Source organism: Antennarius striatus, chromosome 22 (genome assembly GCF_040054535.1).
Source record: "Antennarius striatus isolate MH-2024 chromosome 22, ASM4005453v1, whole genome shotgun sequence".
Lineage (NCBI taxonomy): Eukaryota > Metazoa > Chordata > Actinopteri > Lophiiformes > Antennariidae > Antennarius > Antennarius striatus.
The window spans coordinates 8,525,848-8,547,916 of NC_090797.1; the positions used below are offsets into that span (position 1 = coordinate 8,525,848).

The 22,069-nt window shown below is 38.8% G+C and overlaps 1 protein-coding gene across 1 annotated transcript in view; it reads left to right on the forward strand.

Moving 5' to 3' along the window:
• The window catches only part of btbd11a (BTB (POZ) domain containing 11a), a 149,374-nt gene that overhangs the window by 85,287 nt on the left and 42,018 nt on the right, over positions 1-22,069 (forward strand). The window contains exon 2 of the mRNA XM_068307099.1: positions 15,267-15,416. Coding sequence (XP_068163200.1) covers positions 15,267-15,416 — 150 coding nt within the window. The remainder of the gene's footprint in view (positions 1-15,266; positions 15,417-22,069) is intronic.

Below are 22,069 nucleotides of genomic sequence, written 5' to 3' on the forward strand. Positions count from 1 at the left end.
ACAGTATAGACCGATTAGGGGGAACAATCACCTGAGATGTAGATTAAAATTAATAAGGCTGTCATTTAGGATTAGTTGGATGGAGCGATTGTGGCTTTCTTTAAAAATGTGTTTTCAATATCAAGATTATAGTACAATATCTGTCTTTTTTAAAGTTGAATTCCAATTTTTTAAGTGCAAGTTTGTGTTTGTAAGCAATAACTATGAAAATAAAAATTACAATAGCCCAAATATCATTGGATTGATATGATTATATTAATGTTAACAAGCAGCAAATAGCAAATCCAACATGTAGAAAAACTAAAAACAAACAAGTCATCTGAGGTAATTAAATCCATTTTATATACGAGCAACTCTGCAGAGACAAATGTCTTTAATCACCTCGGTGGTTGATGTCGCACCTTCTAGGTTGTCAGAGAATGTGGGTGTACAGACACTCAGATGTACTCATGTCAGTCTTTCCTCAAACCAGATAATCTTAATTAGAATGACAGCCAATAATATCCTGCTTTATTTACCATAAATAAAAGTAAAGTGTTGCTTTGCCAGTCAGTCTAATTACTGCTCATGTAAGTTGATGCAGTCATCAGGCCATATGGTTCTATGAGTATAATACTTTCACTTAATTTGGTACCGATTTCTCAAATCAGTAGTGGATGTTTACCTCTGTCTACTTTTTATATAAATATTTTTTTAAATATTAAGCTTAAAAATCACTAACAAGAAGAAAATGCCATTGTGATAACAATTAATCTATGACAAAAGCATCTTGATTGCTTGATAGCTACTTGATTGTGTTCTGTAGCTTTTAATCATACCTTGGGTGTTTGATGTAAGTGTCAAAAATTTACTCTGATGCTAAATAACTTCATTATAATAACTCAACACGAATAGCTTAAATTGGCTTCTGTGTGCTTAAGGTTCCATCCTTTTGAGTTTTCTGTCTGGAACCAGAACACATTTAGGATCTTGGAAGTCTCTTTAAACCAGCCAGCATGGATAGATCAAGCCTGAGACCATCCGTTTGGGGGTTGACCTGAGTTTTCAGAGAGCAGTCTGACTTTCCACGCTCCCTCACACTGTTTCTTCTCTCAGTCAAATGGAATTTAAGACGAATTACCCGATCGATAATGCTCCATTTTAAAGGGATTTTATCTCAGTCAGATTGACTGATTCAGTGTGAGAACATCCTGTCGAATCGGGAGGAGAGTAGATGTTGTATGGTGGCAGCATTGTAATGTCAGATCACCACATGATGTAGAATCCAAAGGTCAACATCACCCCTTCACACATTAAAGACTTTGTCTATGTAGTTGTGCCAAAATAATAATAAATCAGCCAATTTATTGCAACAAAACAAATTATGACTTGAAACAACCAGTTTTTCCTGACATCCACTCATTGGTTGTTAGTGGCACAGAGCGGATGTAAAAGTTTCATACCAGAAAGACTCTAATTGTTTCTGGGGATCTGACCTCACTGATTACTGGAGAAAAGCGTCTTTATGACTTCGTCATTATTGGTTAAAAACTGGATGTAGACGTGTAAATTTATCAGAGGATTTCATTTCTGGTTGGCTTTGTCCCATAATTAATTGGGGCCAACGATGTCAGATACAAGTGATTTATTTAAGAGAAATTAACAACAAAAGAAATACTGTCAGTTAAAATACCACTAGGGGCTTATACGAACTAACACTTCTATCAAAGAAAACACAAGGGAACCACGGCAGCAGGAAAAGAAATAAGGAAGGGGCCTGCAGCAAAAATCTTCTGTGCAAACCAAAAGCAACCCAGGAGCGCAAAGAAACCATCACCAAGAAAAGAAGCAAAGGAAGAGGAGTGGACATGCACTTGATTATAAAGAGGAGGAAGAGGAGTGGACATGCACCTGATTATAAAGAGGAGGAAGAGGAGTGGACATGCACCTGATTATAAAGAGGAGTGAGGTTCCGCCCAGCAAGGAAACCACCGAGACCCTGATACAGTGCTCTGCAGCGGCACAAAGGAAAACTACATATAGCTACATAAGTTACTTGTATTAATAAGTCTGAATTTTAAAAAAATCAAATAATCACTTAAGTTAGAACACATAAAATTAATGAAAAATAGTGAGACAGATACTACTAGTTTGCGCAGCTAATGTTAGCGTCCTGTTAGCAGACTCAGCTCTGGGTTTCCAGGGGCTGAACCAGGCAGGTAGACCACCTTGGTGCTCCAGTATTTTTTGTGAAAGCGGCCTCTGTCATCAGATGATGATTTTGCATCCTGTACCATTTTTGGCCAGATCTTTTAACGTTTAATTGGCTATATAGTAATCCGTCCCTTGAACGTGCTTAAAGATGCACGGCTTCACCTCATCGAGGATTTTTCGTAGGTAGTCACGTGATACCCTACGCACGTGCTAGTGGTTGACAGTATCCGGAAGTGCGCTGCATTCTGAGACTGATGGACGCAGCACTCTACTGTGAAACACAAAAATGTTTTTAAACAGTCTATAAGACTGTGGAAAAAAGTAATACAGATAGAAGGTGGTTTAATATCAGTATGAGGAGGGTTCATTAACGTTTAAATTACCGTAAATAATAAAATAAATAGTTTGTCGCTATATTGTGGATTTTTGTTTTTCACGGGTGGTCTGGGAACACATTAACCGCGACTAACGACAGATTACTGTATTCACACATATTCACAACAAGACCTTTGCCGGTTGTAGCAAATAGAACTTTAAATCTATCATTGCATTAAATAGCCACTGGGTTATTGTGGAATGTTTTCCATGTAAAACATCGTCTGATTTGGCAACATGCAGGCTTCCTCCCTCCTGTGGAGAACTTCAATTAAGATGCTGCCTTTTGAAAGCGTCTGATTTGTTGTATATATTGACAACAACACGTTTACACAGTTTGACTAATACACCCCCAACCTCTACCAATACATCAGCATCGATCAGGTGATCAATCTGAAATGTTGTGATAGATGGCTTCAATGAACATATTTTGGAGGACATCAGACATTTCCTTCAGCAACACGTACCAGCTATGCAGACCTGGTACAAGTCAGTCAGTAGAGACCAATAAATCAACCAGCAGAAATAACTGCCAGCATTTGCTGATAGTAGATATTTATTTAAATATTTATGAAGGACAAGAATTAAAAAGGAACCTTTTAATCGCCGACAAGTTTATTATGAGCCGCATCAGCAGCCAATAACATATCATGACTTTTCAAAGCCTTATAATTTCATGTAATTAGCAAACTTTAAAAATAAAACCCACATCCAGCTCTCATTTGCAGATAAAATAACAAAAACAAAATTAAAGTTTACTCTTGCTGTTTTTTCTGTTCATTTTTTATTTCTCTGAGTCTATTTAAAATGACACGTACAGCTTTACTCATCAAAGCTTCAAACAATGCACTGATTCATAATGTTTTTGGCTAAGCGTGACTCGGCTGTTGGTCAGGTGTGGAAAGTGAGGGATGTGGACATAAATTCAGCTTTATGTAAAGAATATTACATAAATATTAATTACTTCCTCCCATATCATCTATTGTGTTTTCACAGCATGAGAGAAAAAAAATCAGCTGAAATTCTGTTTCTTACGGAATAAACATTTCATTTGAAGACCTCTTGAGACTGACTCTCTTTCACACCGCTGTTTCTCTTCCTTGTCCCTGTTTGTTACACACTGTCTAATGTTTGTGTTGCATCTGATTGCATTACGCCTCCTCCCCATCTCTTCTCCCCCGCTGATTGGGATGAGTCAGATTGCTCCATTGAGAGCGCGGCCTGAACCTCACACATAAGCTAATGTACAAATACTCGTTTTGAATGTAAAACGCATTACGCAAATAACAGACTGAGGAGACAGTGGTGTTGATCAAGTGCTGATTTTATTCCTGCAACGATGTGACCCCCACGATCCAAATGGAGATTGTAAATATAGTAAAGCATCTGGTGCACCACCTGCATGCCATCTGGCTTGGCATGATAAAGGTGCCCAAACTGTGAAGGATTAGACTCTTCATACTGCTGAGGACTAAGCAACAACCTGCAGACACTGACACACCATGTGTCATGTTGTTTTTTTTCTGTAAAAGGCTTTCTGTAAGCTATGATTCACAACATATAGATTTATCACACACAGCAAGGCTGACTTTACCTGAAGCGGTTTCTGATGCACCGACTGCCTTTCACCCGGAAAACCGATGTCAGATATACTCAGCAATGTGTCGGTGCGGCAAAGTAATACAGTATATAGAAGAGGGTTTAAAGGTAGCCAACTTGTGTGTCTTGTGTCAAGTTCAGGGTGACTTCATTTGCAGAATTCATCGTTTTCACAGCAGCAAAAAATTCACCTTCACCTTCACCTTCCTGTTAATACCATTTATTCAATTGATGTGCTTTAAGTCCATGTTAAGCTGCAATAAATATGTATTATGTGTTGACAAAGAGCAGGAAAACGTGTTTAATATGTAATTAACTCACTCAGCCAAATTTGAATGCATATCATGTGTATTTAAAAAAGGTTTCAAAATTATGGAAAAAAATCAAAGCAAGTATTCTGTGCTCAAGAAATGTGGGGAACATTGATGCTACTGGTGCTGAAGCTAGTCTGAGTCACAGATACCAACTCTAGATATGGGAGCTCTGTGCTTTATTCAAGTGTTATTGGACAATTGTCAGGCACTGATACTTTAGTTTTATAGCATGTATTAGATTATTATAAAAAACACATTATTTTATAAAAGATTAAGCTACTGGAGTTTGAAACCTTTTTGCCTTGTGCACCAAATAATTGAAGAAGATAACACATGAAAAAAAATCTGCACTATTAATCATCTTTGCATGAGTAGCACCAAACAGCAGGTGGAAAATGTATCAGCCGAAAAGCCAAATATACTAGTTTTACGGTTCTTATTAGTATAAAAGCGAAAAGAGAGAGAATATGTGTGCTATTTGACAACACGCACTGTCAACTTCAAAGGTGATGATTTATTTATGTTATTTTCCACTTCAAAATAAAAAAAAAATGTCTAAAATATTAAAGTAACAATCAGTTTGAGAAAGTTTTAGCCCTTTTGCTTGACCAAGTGGAACATGGGGAAAAGATGATAAAAGAAACACTCCAAGCAAGCGCAATAGATCATTTCATAATGAATGTTTTGTGATTAATTAATGAGGATTACAGCATCCGTCTTGATAGAATGTATTGCACTGGAGGAGTTTTAAGTGTGATTAAATAAAAGACAACAGTGGATCATTCCGATGCTAATGAATGGATGAGGAGTTCTGGTCAGTGAACAACAAAAGATTCAACAAGACTGCTGTTATGAAACCACATTAGCAGTCCGATGAGTATTCATAATTTTTTATTGTCGAGAAAAAAAAGAGTTTTACAATTCATTCCAAGCTCACATCATCTTGACTGTATATAAAAGACTTGCTGATATAAAAACATTTACGTCAAACTTCAGAATTTATAGGAAGCACACTCGGCCTAATAAGCTATTTAGGTTGGGCAGATCTCAGGGTTAGGTTTAGGGAATTGACTGTTTCATGAATGTAAAATAAGATAAGGTTGTTTTTGGAATCTCTGACCTTTTCACTCCAAGGAAACACCAAGTTAAACACAGCAGGGAGCGGCGACTGAAGACCATAACATCCCTCCATTGTGATTTTGGACTCAGAGCCAACATTCTGGTCTCTTGGGTGAGGGTCAGACGTGTGATTAGAAAAACACATGTCAGTGTGGCTTCTAGGTGAGCAGAGTATGAAGAGAAGATTTAAAAATGAAGCGACTAACTTCATTTTTAACTGTTTTCCAGCTTTAAGCTGGAAATTAGTTAAAGCTGCAACTGAATACAAAAACATTTTCTTTTAAATAAATATGTTATTTCCCATTATCTAATGTGTTGATGAAGCAACCATTTGAAATGATGAATGCATTCAGGTCCTTGTCTGAACCTTTATGTGTCGATGTAGTACTGAAATCCTGCCAGAGGGGGATTTGGGGGATTTCGGTCGTGAGAATTTATTGCAGCAGGCTGAGTCATCATCACCAATGTAAAAAAAACCAACTGCTTCCCTCATGCTCAAATAAAGTTTTCCACCACCAGTGTCTGTCTTATGTCCTAGAAAGAAATCTGATATCTTAAAGCAGCGATGGGACTCATCCTTTTAGTTCTGGTGAATTAAGACAACAGATTTATGTTCATCTTTGATCCTCAGTGGCCTCTGACCCCTTATGTCAAGAATGCTGAGATGTCCATTACGAGCTGCTCTCAACCTCAGAAAGATAATACCCTGGATCTCCCGCTACCCACTGTGCCACCGTGCCGCCTCAGGCTACAGTTTTACAATTTAATTTTGACACTGAATATAAATTGTTTGAACAAAATAGAAATACCATAGATAATTGTTTCAATCCAGACAAATGATTTTCCAAATGACATTTATAGGATGTGTTGAATTTGTCTTAATTTCCCAAGATTCCCATCAGTCAGTGCCTTCGAAAACACCATCAACATTACTTGGAGCGTACATACAGAAAAGTTATGAAGTCAGCACATTAACTTTCATTAACTTTCACAGCATCTGTCTAAAAGTTCCTGGCTGCCATAGGCTATGGTCTGTGTCAGTATGTGGTGCAAAGTATGTGGTGCAGTATGTAGTTTTTTTTCCCCCTTTAACAATTTAAAGTTTCACATTAAAGAAAAAAGTTTCAAAAGTTGATTCTTAGTATGAGTATATTTTCAGTGTATCATTTGTTTATTTATTTTATATTTATATACTCTGAGGAGCCGTTTTTACCCTGATTCAAAACAGGACAGTACGACTTTTGTTTTATTGTTTGTTTTTCCTACTTTTATGGTAATTTTCTGTCCATATCATGAATATTTATCTTAAACTCCCACATCCATAGAACGTATATCTACAAGTACTTTTCTGTTGAAATAAAATTTCCTGACAAGTACAGTCTAATTAATCAAATACTAGAGGGGCAAAACATTAGAATAAAGGTAGGTTTGCTGCACTTTATTATGAATTATCACTGCATGTATGAGGTGGCTGAATGCGTCTCCAAACCCAGATTGATTTTATGGTGATGATTAGAGCATTTGTTCCCACAAGATAACGACTTTTGCTCATTTGCAAATATATAACATTCCGAACAGCATATTTTGTTTTTCAAGATAACATTTGGGGTGGATTATTCTCTGACTATAAAATATGTGCAGCTTGATGGGCTTAGCTTGTGGCCTCATTTAGGCAACAATGTTTTGCTGAATATGCAGAATTCTTTTCATTTTGAAAATGCTATGACTTCACAGGCAAAGGTTTCCGAATTGTTCCAATCAACATTAGATCAGCATAAAAAAAAACTTTCAAATAATTTCCAGCAACAATAAAAGAGTCAGTCCATTATAAATTGCCCTCAAGGTCAACATAATTCAAACCAAAAAATCATTTTCAAAAGTCTTCCTGCATAATTTCCCTTTCTTGAATATTTAGTTGGAAAAAATGGTAGTTCGTTATTAATTAATTAAATATCATTTTGCACATAAAATAAAAATCAGGTTGACAATATTACATGACATGTTTAAAATCTTGTGTCGGTGTCACTGTGTCTTCCCTCCAAGCATTGTAGACATTATTTATTAATGGGGGCGGCAGTGGCTCAGCGGTAGAGCAGACACCTTGAAGACCAGCCATCGGCGGTTCGATTCCTGCTCCCGCCAGGATACCCTCCAGAGTGTGAGCTAACGGTGGGAGGTGTCAGCTTACCTCCCAGTCAGTGCTGAGGCGCCCTTGAGCAAGGCACTGTCCCCCCCACAAGCTGCTCATTTGGGACATGATCCATCACGCGACCCTCCACCCTGCCTCCCTCTATATTCATACTAACTGCATGCCTACAGGCCCCTAGTGTGTTGTGTGTTTGTTCATGGGCCTGTATACTAAATATACAGTATGTACTGTATGTACATGTCTAACTGTATTTGGTGGGTGTACCTTTCCACCTGGTCTCCTGGACACAGTATGTCTACCTTCCTCCTATGCATCATGTCAACCAACTCTCTACCTTTTCCTGTCATCGTTCCAACATTCAACGTCCCTACTCTCAGTCCTATACTCTTGACGTTCCTCTTCTCTCTCTTCCTACAAACACACTTTCCTCCTCTCCTTCTTCAACCAACAGTAGTCCGTTTTCCACCAGTACCCTGTAGGTGAACAGCACCGATGGCGGTCGTTGTTAACCCTGGCCTTGATCGATCCAGTATCAAAGTCCTAGGTTTGATTCGCATGTTTGATTTGGCAAAAGTTTTACGTCTGATGCCCTTCCTGACATAAACCTCCGTATTTATCAGGACTTGGGACCAGCACAATAAAACACTGGCTTGTGCCCTCTTCCGGCTACATTGAAGCCTCACGTAGGATACATGATTATATGTGATTGAGACAGTTTTCTTTGGAAGACTGACGGCTGCTGATCAACTTGGGATCATCGAAGCTTAAACCAGACATTAAATTAATTGGATCCTTTCACCACTGAATGCACACTGGAGTTGGTCTGACTCTGTTTTGTCGGGTGTCCACTCACGGCGGTTTTCCTGCTCGTCCTCTCAATGCTCTGGGCTCCTTAGAACAGCTGGGTCATGGATCCACAACTTGACATTTGCAGTTAGCCAGTTTGGCCAGCAGTGTAATCATTTTGGTCATTTTAATGGTAATGTGGTCTGAGTCCCAAGTACATTCATTCATTATTGATGAGAGAATAAATGTCCCTCTGGTATACTAGATACGGCAATTACCCAACTGAATCATCACCCAGCAACGAGATGCCTTTTGTGACATGGCTGGTCATCCATGTGGATTTTTGCTCTGAGGCTCTAGAGTTTTCTTGTGTGTCTTTTTGTGTCGGTGCTTTCCGTACAGTAAAAAAAAAAAAAAACGCATCTTGGTTTTTTTTGTTTTTTTCAGTTCAGGCAATCTCTTCACTGTTAGGCAGCAGTCTCCTGTTGTCATGGCAACCTGTTAATATTGCGGCAGAGTTTTCTCACAACGAGGGGAGGGCACTACTTTTCTTGCTACAGAATAATCGATTGGACATTCCTGATGAAAATGAGAGCTGAGACATGTGGATGCTGCTGCAACATATACACAAGCCGGAGCTTCAGCTTGACAGGATTCACCTTGGTGTGTCATTGAGGGTAGCAGAGGCTTGGTGGATACGGCTTTGTGCAAATCATTGTGTCATCCAGTCATCTTGGTGACACTTACTGGTTGTTGTGTTTTTACTTCGGCAGAGTTTTCTCTGGAGGGGACAATTCAAATGTTGTGGATTACGGAGTGGAGCTCCCTTTGACTTAAGCTTTGTAACCATTCAGAAGGGATTGACTGTCTTCCATTCAAAGGGAGCACATTGATCATGAATCCCATTATGCCTTGGGCTTGATCTCAAGCAGTCCAGACAACCCTGTATTGCCTTTTCACTTCTGAAAATACCTTTTTCAAAGGGTCCTCTTCTCATAGAAGGAATAATGAAGTCTGTATAATGAGTTATTAATTATACATATGCACACACTCGCTTGCTGTCAATGCTTATAAAACCCTCATGGGTAATAGCTAAACCCCTCGGGAAAGTCAATCAGTGACGAAAAAAATTTACCATTTCTCAAGCAAAAATGCCAAACATCCAACAGCTCCCTCTTGTCTTTGTCTTGTGTGACAGGAAAATCGAGTATCTTTGGATTTTTCACCATTTGATCAGACAAATGAGCAATTCTGTAGACGTCAGTTTGGTTTTTGGAAAATGTTTGATCGCCCTCTTTTGTTAGTTTCATATATTCTGCAGACCAAATGATTAGGAAAGAGTAATGAGGTCATAAATCCATGATAAAAATTTACATCAGTCAAACTCCCACCCATACGTACAAGTATTGTTAATTTACTTTTGTGAAAGAAAAAGTAACCATTTGTCCTCAAACTTCTGTCAGGGAAGCTTTATGCATGGCCTCCAGTCTGGGCAGAAAACCTAACAAGGATAATAAATGCAGAAGTGTTATTCAGATGTTGTGTCTGGCCGCAAATTTAAAATGTCAATGTGTTCCATTAAACCGGCAATGTTTTTCTCAAAGTATTCAGCAAAGAACATATTGCCTTGTGGCTTTTATTCCAAATGAAGTTGAAGTAAAGATCTTGAGATTCAACTCTGTGTGTGGATGTGGTGCACCTTGAAGGCACTTGAGACTAAGAGTATTTCAGCTACTGTGAAGGGATTAGAGCATCTGGAGCTCACATGAAGACTCTCTTCTCTGTCACTTGAGATCTTTTCGAAATCTTTCTTGATTATTTTCATAACTTCCTGGAACAATAATAGCTGAGGGTTATATAATGTCATTCTGACTTCAACACGCATCACGGTTCTGTTAATATTGGAAAATTTGACTCTTTACAGCCTACATTCAGTGACGTAGTAAATGTTAAGAGTTTGTGGCAAAGGGGAGTTTCAGCCTGGATACTGTTAGCTTGGCTTATTTTATCATAGCTTAGAAGTTATCTTAGCTTAGAACTAAAAGCATTGGGATGTGTTCAAACTTTTAAAGTAGGCCTTCCAGACCATCTGCAGCATCATCAAGATGAGATTTCACAAAAAAGAAGGCTCAAATAGAGAGACAGCACAGCTAATAAGGTGTTGGACTCCCTGCCTCGCTCTTCCCCTTAAGCCTCCTTTGCACAGCCTGTTCAAGGCGGGACTGTTGTGCCTTTATTGCCCCGCCATGTTTTCTATAAATGTTACAGAGGCCTAATGGCTTGTTTCCCCCTCTGTGCTCCGAGCTGGTGACGCAGCACTGAATGAATTGACATCTGTACGAAGTGAGAGAGGCAGAATCATAGGATGGGAGTGTGACATTTTATCAATGCATTATTATAATAACAGATAGCGACTACATCAAATAAGAACCTGTGTTGCTTATTCTTGACCACACATTTCGGTTTTTCTTTTTTTTTTTTTTGGCTGTTTGTTCGTCTGCTTTTCTGAAGAAAAAAAAGTGTCCTCCTGCAGACAGCTGTGGAGTGCACAAGGCCCTGCAGCTCAATATTCTCTACATTATTTACACCGACAAGCATCAGCAACAGTATTTCTGAGGGGCTGACACCACTGGGGAGTTAGCTGAACTGCTCGGAGCTTGAAAGTAGTCTTGTCCCGGTGACCTAGTCTCTATCTTCATCTGCACAACAACAAGAGATACGGAGGCAGGAAATAGAAAATGCAGGTCGTATCTGCTTATCTGGCATCAGAATGTTTCTCAAGTATACAGTTGCGCTCATCCAATTGGTTTTGGGGTGACAGAAAGATGTGGCTGAGGTGACGCAGAAATATGAGGCTATAAGCCATGCCTTTTATACTTCTGTCTCATGTTGCTTGTCATTTTATTAATCAAGTGTTTGCGTCAGCATCTCCTCTTCCTTCCATCAGGGTCTATTTTTCTGAGACTCAACGGAGGCAGACTGACTTCTTTCTCACCTCCGATATTTATTACACAAACAGCACCTAGGATCAAATATTCCTTGCTATCCGGTGATGCCAAGTGTTAGTGAGAGATAGCATGTGAAGCTGGTGGGAGGTGGGGAAAGAGAAAGAGCTGCAGACTTGTTTATATGTCTTCATCAAATGGGGTGAATAATTCGGCAAATTCTACACTGGAATTCCAGCACTGCATTAAAAGAAGGCTGTGAAAAAGTTGGTTCTCCTAATGGTGAAGGTGGGAAACAGAGGGGACTGAGAGTTGAATTTAAAATAAGAACATATCAAAGTGCAAACTCTCATTCAGATGAGACCTGGCTGCTTTTGGTGATTAGCCAAATGGCAATGGTTACAACAGAACGAGTGGCATTTGGTCAAGAAAAACATGATGAGAGTTGACCAATCGTTCTTTTTCTTTTTTAAACCGGGTGACTGTAAACAACTAAATCACATTAATAAATACCTGATTAAAGCAGTCCCAAACAAAAAAGTAAACAAAAGCATCTGCCCCATTAAGGGAGATGACTTCTTGGTAATATGTTAAGTATTTTGTTCTTCACTGACAAAAAAGGTCAGTACTGATGTTTTCCAAATTTTTGTGGCGAAAAACATCCATTAGCCCCAATTTTACATTCACTCATTGAACCATCTCTTTACTTATAGACACGATTATTCAAACATAATATTTTTTGTAATTTGCAGATTGAAAGACGGAGGTAATAACTAGTGGACTCCGTGGATCCTTTTATTTTTTCCCAGTCATTTAATTGTTCTGTTTTTACAGCAGCCACTTCACCTCATCACATTAGTGTTCTTTCCATATGTAGCAGGCCATTCCTTTTTTAGTGGATAAAGCTCTAAAACACCACAGTTTACTTGCACAGCACCAAAGGCAGACAAACAAATATTACCAACAGGTTGGTAAACAGTGAAGCATTAAACATCAGGCAGAATTTCAATGCAAATGTTGTTCTGTATATTTGAGCTGGATGTGTAACAAGGACATACAGTATTTGTTAGCAAGTTGACTTCAACTCTAAAGGTGCAAAATATGTTTAAAGCTTCTTCTTTTTTTTTTGCACTAATCCATAAATGTACATTTAAAGCTGGTTATTGTATGGTCAACATCCAGTATGCTTGACACCAACCTGTTCAACAAAGCGATTGTGGGAGTCATAGCAGCTTCCTCCACCATCTCACCGTCTTACTGCCTCCTGGCTTCTCTTCAAGATATCTTATTTCTCTGTAGCTCCTCAAAGGTCTTCATGTTCCACTGAAATAATGAAAGTGTTAAGAAATATAGAAAAATAGATCTTGATATCAGCATTGTCTGTTTTGGAAATTTTTAAAAACTTATTTTGCACTTATTTTGATGCCTCAGTGACCCTATTCTTGTCTCTTTCTTTTGTTTTTTCATTGAAGTCTCATCACATTTTATAATGATACTGATGTTGAGTTTAAATCAGGTGGAGTGTGAGCTGACAGTGGGAGGCGTCAGCTCACCTCCGAATCACTGCCGAGGCGCCTTTGAGCAAGGTGTCGTCCGCCTTACAAGTTGCTCATTTGTGGGCACCAAACCAGGAGCTGCCCGCCACTCTACCCCATCCCCTGCATGCACACAGGCCCTCATTATATAAGATTTTTTTTTAAAAGATTTTAGCTTTTTTTTTTTTTGACAACAATAAATCTTTTTTTTTTTTAATTTTGTAACTTAATTTCGAAGTCATAAGTAGGATTAATTCTTGTTCATAAACAGAACATTCAAAGATACCGTCACCCCCAGCGGTTAATGCAACTGTCTGTCAAAGTCAGGTGTTATATATGTGGGGGAAGAGGAGCATTAGAATATAACTTTTTTAATTAAAAATTGAAAGTTTTACATTTTTTTGATATTCATAGTGTGGTTGAACGCAGCATAATTAGACAAATAAACCTAATATACAGTATGTGTTTTCCTGAACCCATAAAGCCACTAGCAAGCACGGAATGAAAAGCATATGGGTCTTACCGAATAAGACAACATGAATGAACGATAGACGTATGGTTTCTCCCTCTATGTAAAATGTTTGTTGCCCCTCAGTTAGAAAATCACAGATCTGCACCTGCTTAGATGAATAAGGTGAATTTACAACGAGGTCAATCAGTACGTTCCTTCTGGTTGAATAGGACAGATCCAAAGACATCTTATCTCACAGTGCAGCCAACAGATTGATGAATGCCTCACTATTCCTGTATGATTTCAACACACTTAAATGGTGAATGTTGAACCTCATGTTGAACCTCAACAGCTGCTTACTCTTTAACTTTAAAGCAATTTGCTTGACTTGTGGGTCAAAATTTGTTTAAATATTGATAATTTAAAAACAGTTTGTTGATGTTTTGATTACACCTCGTTACTGTTACAGCTCTGACAAGATGTCACTATGTGTCCATTTTTGCCTAATGGAAGTCATCAAATCGTTGTTTGCAGGAGAATCTTTTCCATGTGACACAGAAAGGCTTCAGTTCTTCAGACTAAATTTACCCATTTTCTTTCCAACACTCCTAATTTAGCTTGAGGCATCTGAGACACACCCTAAGGCCAGCTGTTCCATCGATCCGTCAGTGGTTAAACAGTAATAGAAATCATTATTTGGAAGTTCTGAATAAAGCTGACCTTCCTGGAAAAGCTGTGGGAAGATGAGGGACTGGGGAATACTGGAATGCATGGGCTGGACACTGTGGGAAGAAAGTCTGGTGGATGCAATGTGGAGCCCTACTTTCCGAATAAAAGGAAAACTCTACATATTGCTGAGCCTGCTTTGCTGTGTCTGCTGCGGTCTTTTGTCGTGCATGCTGGCATCACACAGACAAAGTAACCATGTTCCTCCCCGCTTTTAATTACAGTTTGCTGAGAAGTGGCACACAGTATTCCCCTGTGCCATGTCAGTAGGACTGGCACTCGCCTGGGTTTTGCCTTCAATCCTCCTGCAGAAAAAAACGGGATATTCCATCTGTCACAAGCCATTCTCTGCAGCCAAAACGGTGCCTGGCTGCAGCAACCTCAATGCATTATCTATTTGTAAAACTAAACACAGACCACCCCCATGATCACAGCAAGACTCAAGGAAACTGTGCATCCCATTGCTGTTTCTGTTCAAGGTCATACTTTGAATTGAGATAAATGTGTTTTGCAGCCAATTGATCAATTAGAGGCTAAGCTACGAACTTAAAGTCAGGCTTAAAGCCTAATTGAAAGCAATGACAAGAGTTGCATGATGCTGTTTTATTTCAAAGATAAATGGCTGCAGGTCATGAAAGTTTAATTTTAACAAGACATCTTTGCGTGAAGGAAGAGTGATATGTCAGCAGTGACTAAATAAATCCTCGATCACTGAAAGTTTGATATTATATTCATGATATCTGCTGTGATGTTTCACCAGCTAATAATATATACAACATGTTGCCTATTAACCTATTACTTTGCTCTATATTCAATCATTTAAACAAATGTTTTCTCTGCAGCAGCTCTGAGTTACTGACATTTTGAATATTTTTACTGGAATTGCTGAATCATACATTCCACTGTTTTATTTTTTCATAGTTTACATCCCTATATTTTGTTCAAGACTAAACCAACATCATCTAATAATGAGAAATTGAAATTTCCAGATGGGTTTTGGAAATTTTCACCCAAAGGACATCACAAACCTTTATTTCTAACCTTTTCTGCCTCTGTTGTCTGTGCTGTGTGCAGGTGTCCTGAGCTTGCCGGAGAGTTTGAATCTCCATCGGGACCAGCAGCGTTCAGGAAGGGACGGCGAGTGTCAGGGGTACACCCAGGCAGAGCTCCGCACGCTGGAACAGTCACTGCTTGCTACCCGGGTTGGCAGCATAGCAGAACTGAGTGAGTCATCTTTTAGTAGCAATTCCCAAAACACAGCAAGGATTTTAACAAGGCAATCAAGTTTATTACAGCTAAAGCTTTTCAAAATACCCTGATCTTTCTAGAATTTAACTAAAAGCTAATTTCAAGGGTTTTTTGTTGCTGACTTCTACATTCAGGCATCTTTCAATGGATGAAACCTTGGTCACATGATCATATTGTCATATGTTGGAGAAAAATATGTTATTCTGTCAGATCCAGGTCCTGATCTTGTCAAAGTAATTTCACACATTTGTTAAAAATCACTTAATTCATCTGCTTAAAACCAGCAGGATGAAACTAAAATGTCACTTCCTTCACTATTTAACGATTTTTGTTTAGCTAGTGGTTGTTGGACAGAAACATATTTTCTGCTGTGATCGCAGACTTAAATTAGTCTGTAGCATCACGGTTGCAGACATGAACAGCATTTTGTGGCAAAACCAAACAGCACAGCTGGGGTTGCATTTTGGTTTTCAGGCAAATGACAGTTAAATATGTTGCTGGAGGCTTTATTAAATGAATGGCCAAAACCTATTTTTGTATTTGTTTAAAACCTGTTTTTGCTTTACACTCTAAAGGTGCAACAAAATGAAAATAAAATTAAGTTTAGACAACCCAAATCATCCTGCATGTGAATGACATGCTGCACTGATGGGAAAACAATCCCGATCATCAGACACCGGTTTTTCTTCATAAGAAGATAATTATTTGCTACAACAACAGCTTTTATATTTGCATCATCTGCTCTCAGAATATCAGGTTTACGTTTTTAAACTTCTTCTAATCTGTTGAGGGTTAAATTCTTACTCTCAGGAGCTCTCTGAGTGATACTGAGTGATTGAAGTCATACAGCTTCATTAGTGTGAAATAATGCACACTCCTCATCCCTGGTGGTCCACTGGTTCTCTGCTATCCCCTCTCCCTCTCCTTAACCATTTTCTCAGCCCTTTGACAAGCTGCAACCAGGACTTGTTCTGTTACAGCTGTTCTTACTCCAGTTTATGCTTCCTGCCCTTTAAAACCAAATCCACCACCTCTCAGAGGCTTTTGGATTAATCTTGAGGAAAGTGCCTCACCTTTAGCTCTACAGCCCACCAACTCCACCTCCACCCACAATCCTTTTCCTCTCTACAGTTGCTCATAAGATCATCCCACTCGCTGTGGACGTTTGCACACTGAGCAGCTGGGAGTAGATTTAGCCATTACATGTATGTTTACTGGGGGAAAAAGTACAATAGATGCTGGTTAGATGGCATTCCAAGTGATAGCTACTGTGGCTCAATCGCACTATAGTGGCATATAAAAAATACACTCTGAGAAATGTATACATATCATCTTTAAAGCTGCAATAACTGATTTTCTGGCTACTTGGGGGCAAATTCTCTCTCCTCCTGTTTCTGTTTTGGTCTCCAACACATCCTGAGGGGAATATCTGGCTCTTAAGTACCTTAATGCACCACTGTGTTTGCTAACTGCCTTGCCTTGTGTGCTGTTTGCTGAGGTAAAGGTTATATAGTATAGCATTGTGTGGGTAGATATAACCACTTCTGCATTGAAAGCCTCATTAGCATGTATGAAAAGAATACGAGGCACCTGGATCACGAGGCAGAAGCAGCAGGACAGGTTGCTGTTTTAACCCCCCCTCCTCACCATCATGCCTCAGGTGGGGTTTCCCGGCCGGTTAAAGGCTGCTAGAGGTTTGCATGTTGTCACGACTGGTAGTATAGGCGGTCGATGCCAACTGCTTGCAGTCATTTATTGTATTCAGTAGCATGATTTTGTCCGTATGCTGTGTGATGGGAACAGATTGATCTGCAGTGTACTAATCACTCATTAACATGTGAGAAGCTGCACATCAAATCTATGATGATTGCACCATGGGTGCTGCTGTTAGCATATTCCACCATCTGCCTTTGCTGGAAACTTAAAGAAGCACATTATCAAAATGTTTTAAGTTGCTTACAGACATCATAGCAGGTAGAGTGTTTAGCCTGTAAGCTACAAATGAGGTGTGTATAAACATCCTCAGGTATAAATGTGTATTTTAAAGACATATTTGCTGAAAGTCTCTATTTTCAAATAAATCTAATAAATCCCTTCAAAATAAACTGATGAAATGATATATCATCATCTTCTGTTCTCTATTATTAATATCACAGACACAATAGTGTTTTTTAAATCAATGCCAAGCCCTTTGTCATACAGATTGTTCAACCAAGATTCTTCACCGTGCTAACCCGGTTCATTTACACTGAATAAACCAGTCAATAACACCACTGTAGTGTGTGATTTCAGACAGCATACTGGCATTTCTTAAGCAAAGGAGAATTAACATAGAACACAGCATAGCTGGAGTTACATGTGACCTTAGAAAGGATCAGATGCAAACGGGCTTATACTGATCAAAAGAGTTTTATGACATAGTTCCCAACAAAATGGTGTTTTTTTTTGGAGTTATTTTTTTTAACTAAAAAAAAAACCATGAGATAAGCATAACATAAACCATTTCCAAGACAATTTCTTGTCTTGGAAATGGTTTATGTTATGCAGCATATATTTGTTGAGCATGAGACGCTTGGAATAAAATACATAAAATAACAGGATCAAAACAAGGAGTAGGGTGAGATTATTAATGGAAAAGGTCAGTAAGAAGACACCTAAAGCAGGCAGACATAGAGTAATATAAATAGGTTTATTTTATATGATCGCACAGATCCTTCCATAAATCTGGCACAGGACCGACAACTCTGTTCCAGCACTTGATTTGTGGATACATTCCAGTGGTGTTGCATCTCACACAGGCGGTGAGATGTAGTGCGGCTGTTTTAGCTAGAAATAAGTCCACACTGTAGAACACGTATTCATCAGTTAACCTCTGAGGGAATAGATATGAAATGCACGTTGAAAATATGTTTCAGTGACGTGTAAACCACCAAACAGGAAGTGATGTGTTTCAAAATCAATAAAAACAAATCACACCGTTATGAAAGAGTACGACCGTTTCTGTGGCTCAGAGGCCTGAACTCTGAACTGCCTGACATGACATCACAAAACTAGACCTTTTTATATGTCAGGGCCATCCTCTGTATATATTGTATATATGTACAGCTTGGTTGTTATGCTTTCGTATAGCATTTCAGTCACACACCTCATGGTTGGGGTTTTGCATTCATTCTCTGACATCACTCCAGTTAGGTGTGTTTATATAGAGATATTGGAGAGTCTTGAAAACCCTTAAGGGGAGCCTGTGGGTGTATCCTTGGGTGGTGTTGGTGCAAGAGCAGGCAGTAATATGTGTACAAGACTGCTGAAGCATTGACAGGCAGAGGGAAAGATGGGAAGTTTTTTGCGGTTTTAATTGACATCCAAATTATGGAGGTGTGTTTGGTGACAGCTGTGCAGCTTGAGCTGAATTCACTCTATAAATGTTTTATACTTTGCTACAAAATTGATATGTTAACCTCCTTGAAATTATATTTTGTTTGCAGTGATAGAAAACACAATACCTAATTACATATAAATAGGGTACATCATTTTTAATTTTTAAAATATGCTCAGGAGGGTTTTTAATATCTAATCTTCACTAAAGGCAGTGTAGAGCTTCCATCAGTGAGAAGGTAGAGCAGTAAGCTGAAAACATCCTGAGAGGCTAAACCCGGGGCAAAAAAGAATCATAATAATGAGTCTTTGTTAAACTGAGTTTAGCAGTTGTTTAGACGTGAGCAACTCAAGCTGAAACTGTAAAAATGACTGTAAACATTCCACCCTGACTGAAATAAAGTGCTTCCACAGTAATTTACCTTCACACCCATTGTCAGAACTGTTGCTAATACACAATGGAAGCATTGCTGTTAAATCCAGTTTTGCTCCCTCACTTATTTTTGGTTTAGTGTAATACAGAAAAATAAATGTTCTGAGTACATCAGTTGCAAAGTAATTGTGTCACATGACCCTCATCCCCATCAGTCAGCTTGACTGTGTGGCTGGAGGCTTCAGGTGGGTGGATAGTCACATGATATACAGACACAGCAGAAGGGAAACTGTATCTGTTGATAATTAACCTTGAAATAATTTATCTATATTTACGTTATAAACTAAAGTAAAATAAACTTTGTAACGTAAAAATTTCATGTCAAGCTCAGAGGAAATTAATGTTAGTGTGATGTTATTAATAACATTTAGGTCTACTTACTATTGTGCCATGAATGGATTTGCTTCACATCCAACATAAAGCTCTTAACGTCGGCACTAATCAAAAGACCAGAACCGATTATTAAGGTAATCTCACAGAATCTTGGCAAAATCCCACACCAGGTTTCCTGTTTTTCAAATTTTCAGATTTCCATGGTGTCTTTGAATGCAGCCCTGTAGCATTCAATGTGTAAAGCAAGCTGATAGGCCTGTTTTCTTTATGCAAATTCCAATAATGGGCAATAATGTGGAAATGATTGGTTAATTACAAAGTACAACAGGGACCACCTGTGATGTGGGAGGGGAGACCTTGAGGATGCGTCATGGTCAAGCAGTGTGTCCCCACTCAGAGAATTAAAACCCACCTAATATCAAAATATTTAAATGTCGTTTGAAGCTATTATCTCAGTATCAAAAGAATAAACAGCATCACTTTAAAATGAAGCGATGAAGGAGTGCCAGCTTTGATGGAAAGTTTCTTCCCGGACTTCTTTGGTAATTAATAGATAATAGAAGAGGCTGTTTAAAAGCAAAGTTCATCACTTTATCTATAATCTCATTCTCCAGAGGTTTGAAAAATAAGCCTTTTATTTCTGAGGTCACTGCTGCTCATCTGATGCACACATATTTCAGAGGAATTGCCGGTGGCAGCTTTGGGTAGTTGATGCTCTGGTTGTTTGCACTTTTGCTCATTTTTCATGACGCCGCTGTGACTGAGAACTTTCTTTCTCTGCTTTCCTTCATGTGTGGCGTAAAGCGTCCATAGGCGACCAGCTGACATATTGTGACCAGGTGTGACAGAGAGGCCGTCCCTCTGTCAGCACCAGCAGCTGCCCTGCAGGTTGGAAAGCAGCCACTGGCCAAATAAACGCTGTAATATAATACAGCGCATGCCTCTAACAAGGAGGCCCTCCATTCCTGAGGTCGGGTGTACGCTCAACCAACAAGATGGCAAACAGTCTGTTGTCATAATCATGAAATCAAATTGCTTTTTCTTTGACAGAGTACATTGAAGATATTTAAGAGGCAATTATGGTAATTAGTTATCCAGGTCATGGTTATCCAAAGCTGTTTAAATCAATCTATTGGACTTTAAGATTCATCCAAGAGGTTTCTCTAGTTCATGTTCATCCTTCAGTCAGAGCTGCGTTCAATGACTCAAACTGTCCCACAGGTTTTCTGTAGGTTTTAGGTCAGAAAGGATTAGGACAAAATAAAAGTGTTGTTGCCATATCTCTAAAAAGGTGTTTTCAGACTTGCGATAAACAGACACCACCATCATTATTGCAGACACGTTCATTTTTATCGATTGTTCTTGTACCTTCACACTTGAGGGGTTCACAGGACAAGATGCAGCATGTAATCCGGGTCAACTTTTTTTTTTCCTAATATTTCATCAATACCACTCTGCCCCCTGTTCACTTATCTACAGTTGTATCACTGCTGGATCAAGTCACTGTTGTTTCCTTCTGCATCTCATTGAAAGTATTCAACTGGCAAAACCTAGGCCAGCTGTTATTGAGAAGCAGTCTTGAGAAAAACATTGTTTTTTTGCATTGATAGTTTTATATAGCAAGACAATGTTGGATTTCTTTTTTTTTTTTTTGACAGCAAATCAGTTTTCGATATAGTAGGGGGTATTCGAGCCGACATAGTTAGTTGCACACCTCCAGCTCCCCCAGCATGCTAACCATCTCTGCCATGCATGGCTGCAGAGTGAATCCAGACCATGGTTGAAATCTACATATTTCTCCAGTGGAGCAATTTCAGTTTCCAAACACATTCACAGATCAAGAGTTGTGATTGATGAAGCAAATCCACCAGGACAAAAATATATGGCATGACAGCTTCAAGCCACGTTGACATTTCATTGCTTTTTGTTTTGACAACCAACAATATTTGAATATCTTGCATAGCCTGTACTCTTTAAATATTCAGATACAACTCCCTACTGTATGTTTTCCTGGGACGACAGTTACCAACCAAATGCAGGAGTCACAGTGAATTCTACTGTGCACAGGAAGAGAGGAACATTGTTTATTTCTTCAAGACTGAGTGGGTTTCACAGATTGAGGAATTCTTTCTCGGATGCAGCTCTGCAGGAGTTCTGCACTGGTTTGTGAGAGTGCTGAAAACTTTACAGTGATTGGATGTTATTCCTTTCTTAAACTGTTTTTGAAAACCTGTCTGTGAATTTTTTTAACAACCTGCATTTCAACATTTCAGGAATACGAAAATGTGTCAAACAATCATGGAAATACTTGAAATGCCTTTATAATGGAGTCCCAATCACTTAAACAGCCTACATGTTCACACCACCAGGTGAACCCATGACTTGAATGTAGATGCAGCCAATGGAAAACAGTACGATGGCCCACATACCAACCTGACAGTGAAACAAATAGAAAATAATTAAACGTGGACAAAATCAAGATGAGAGT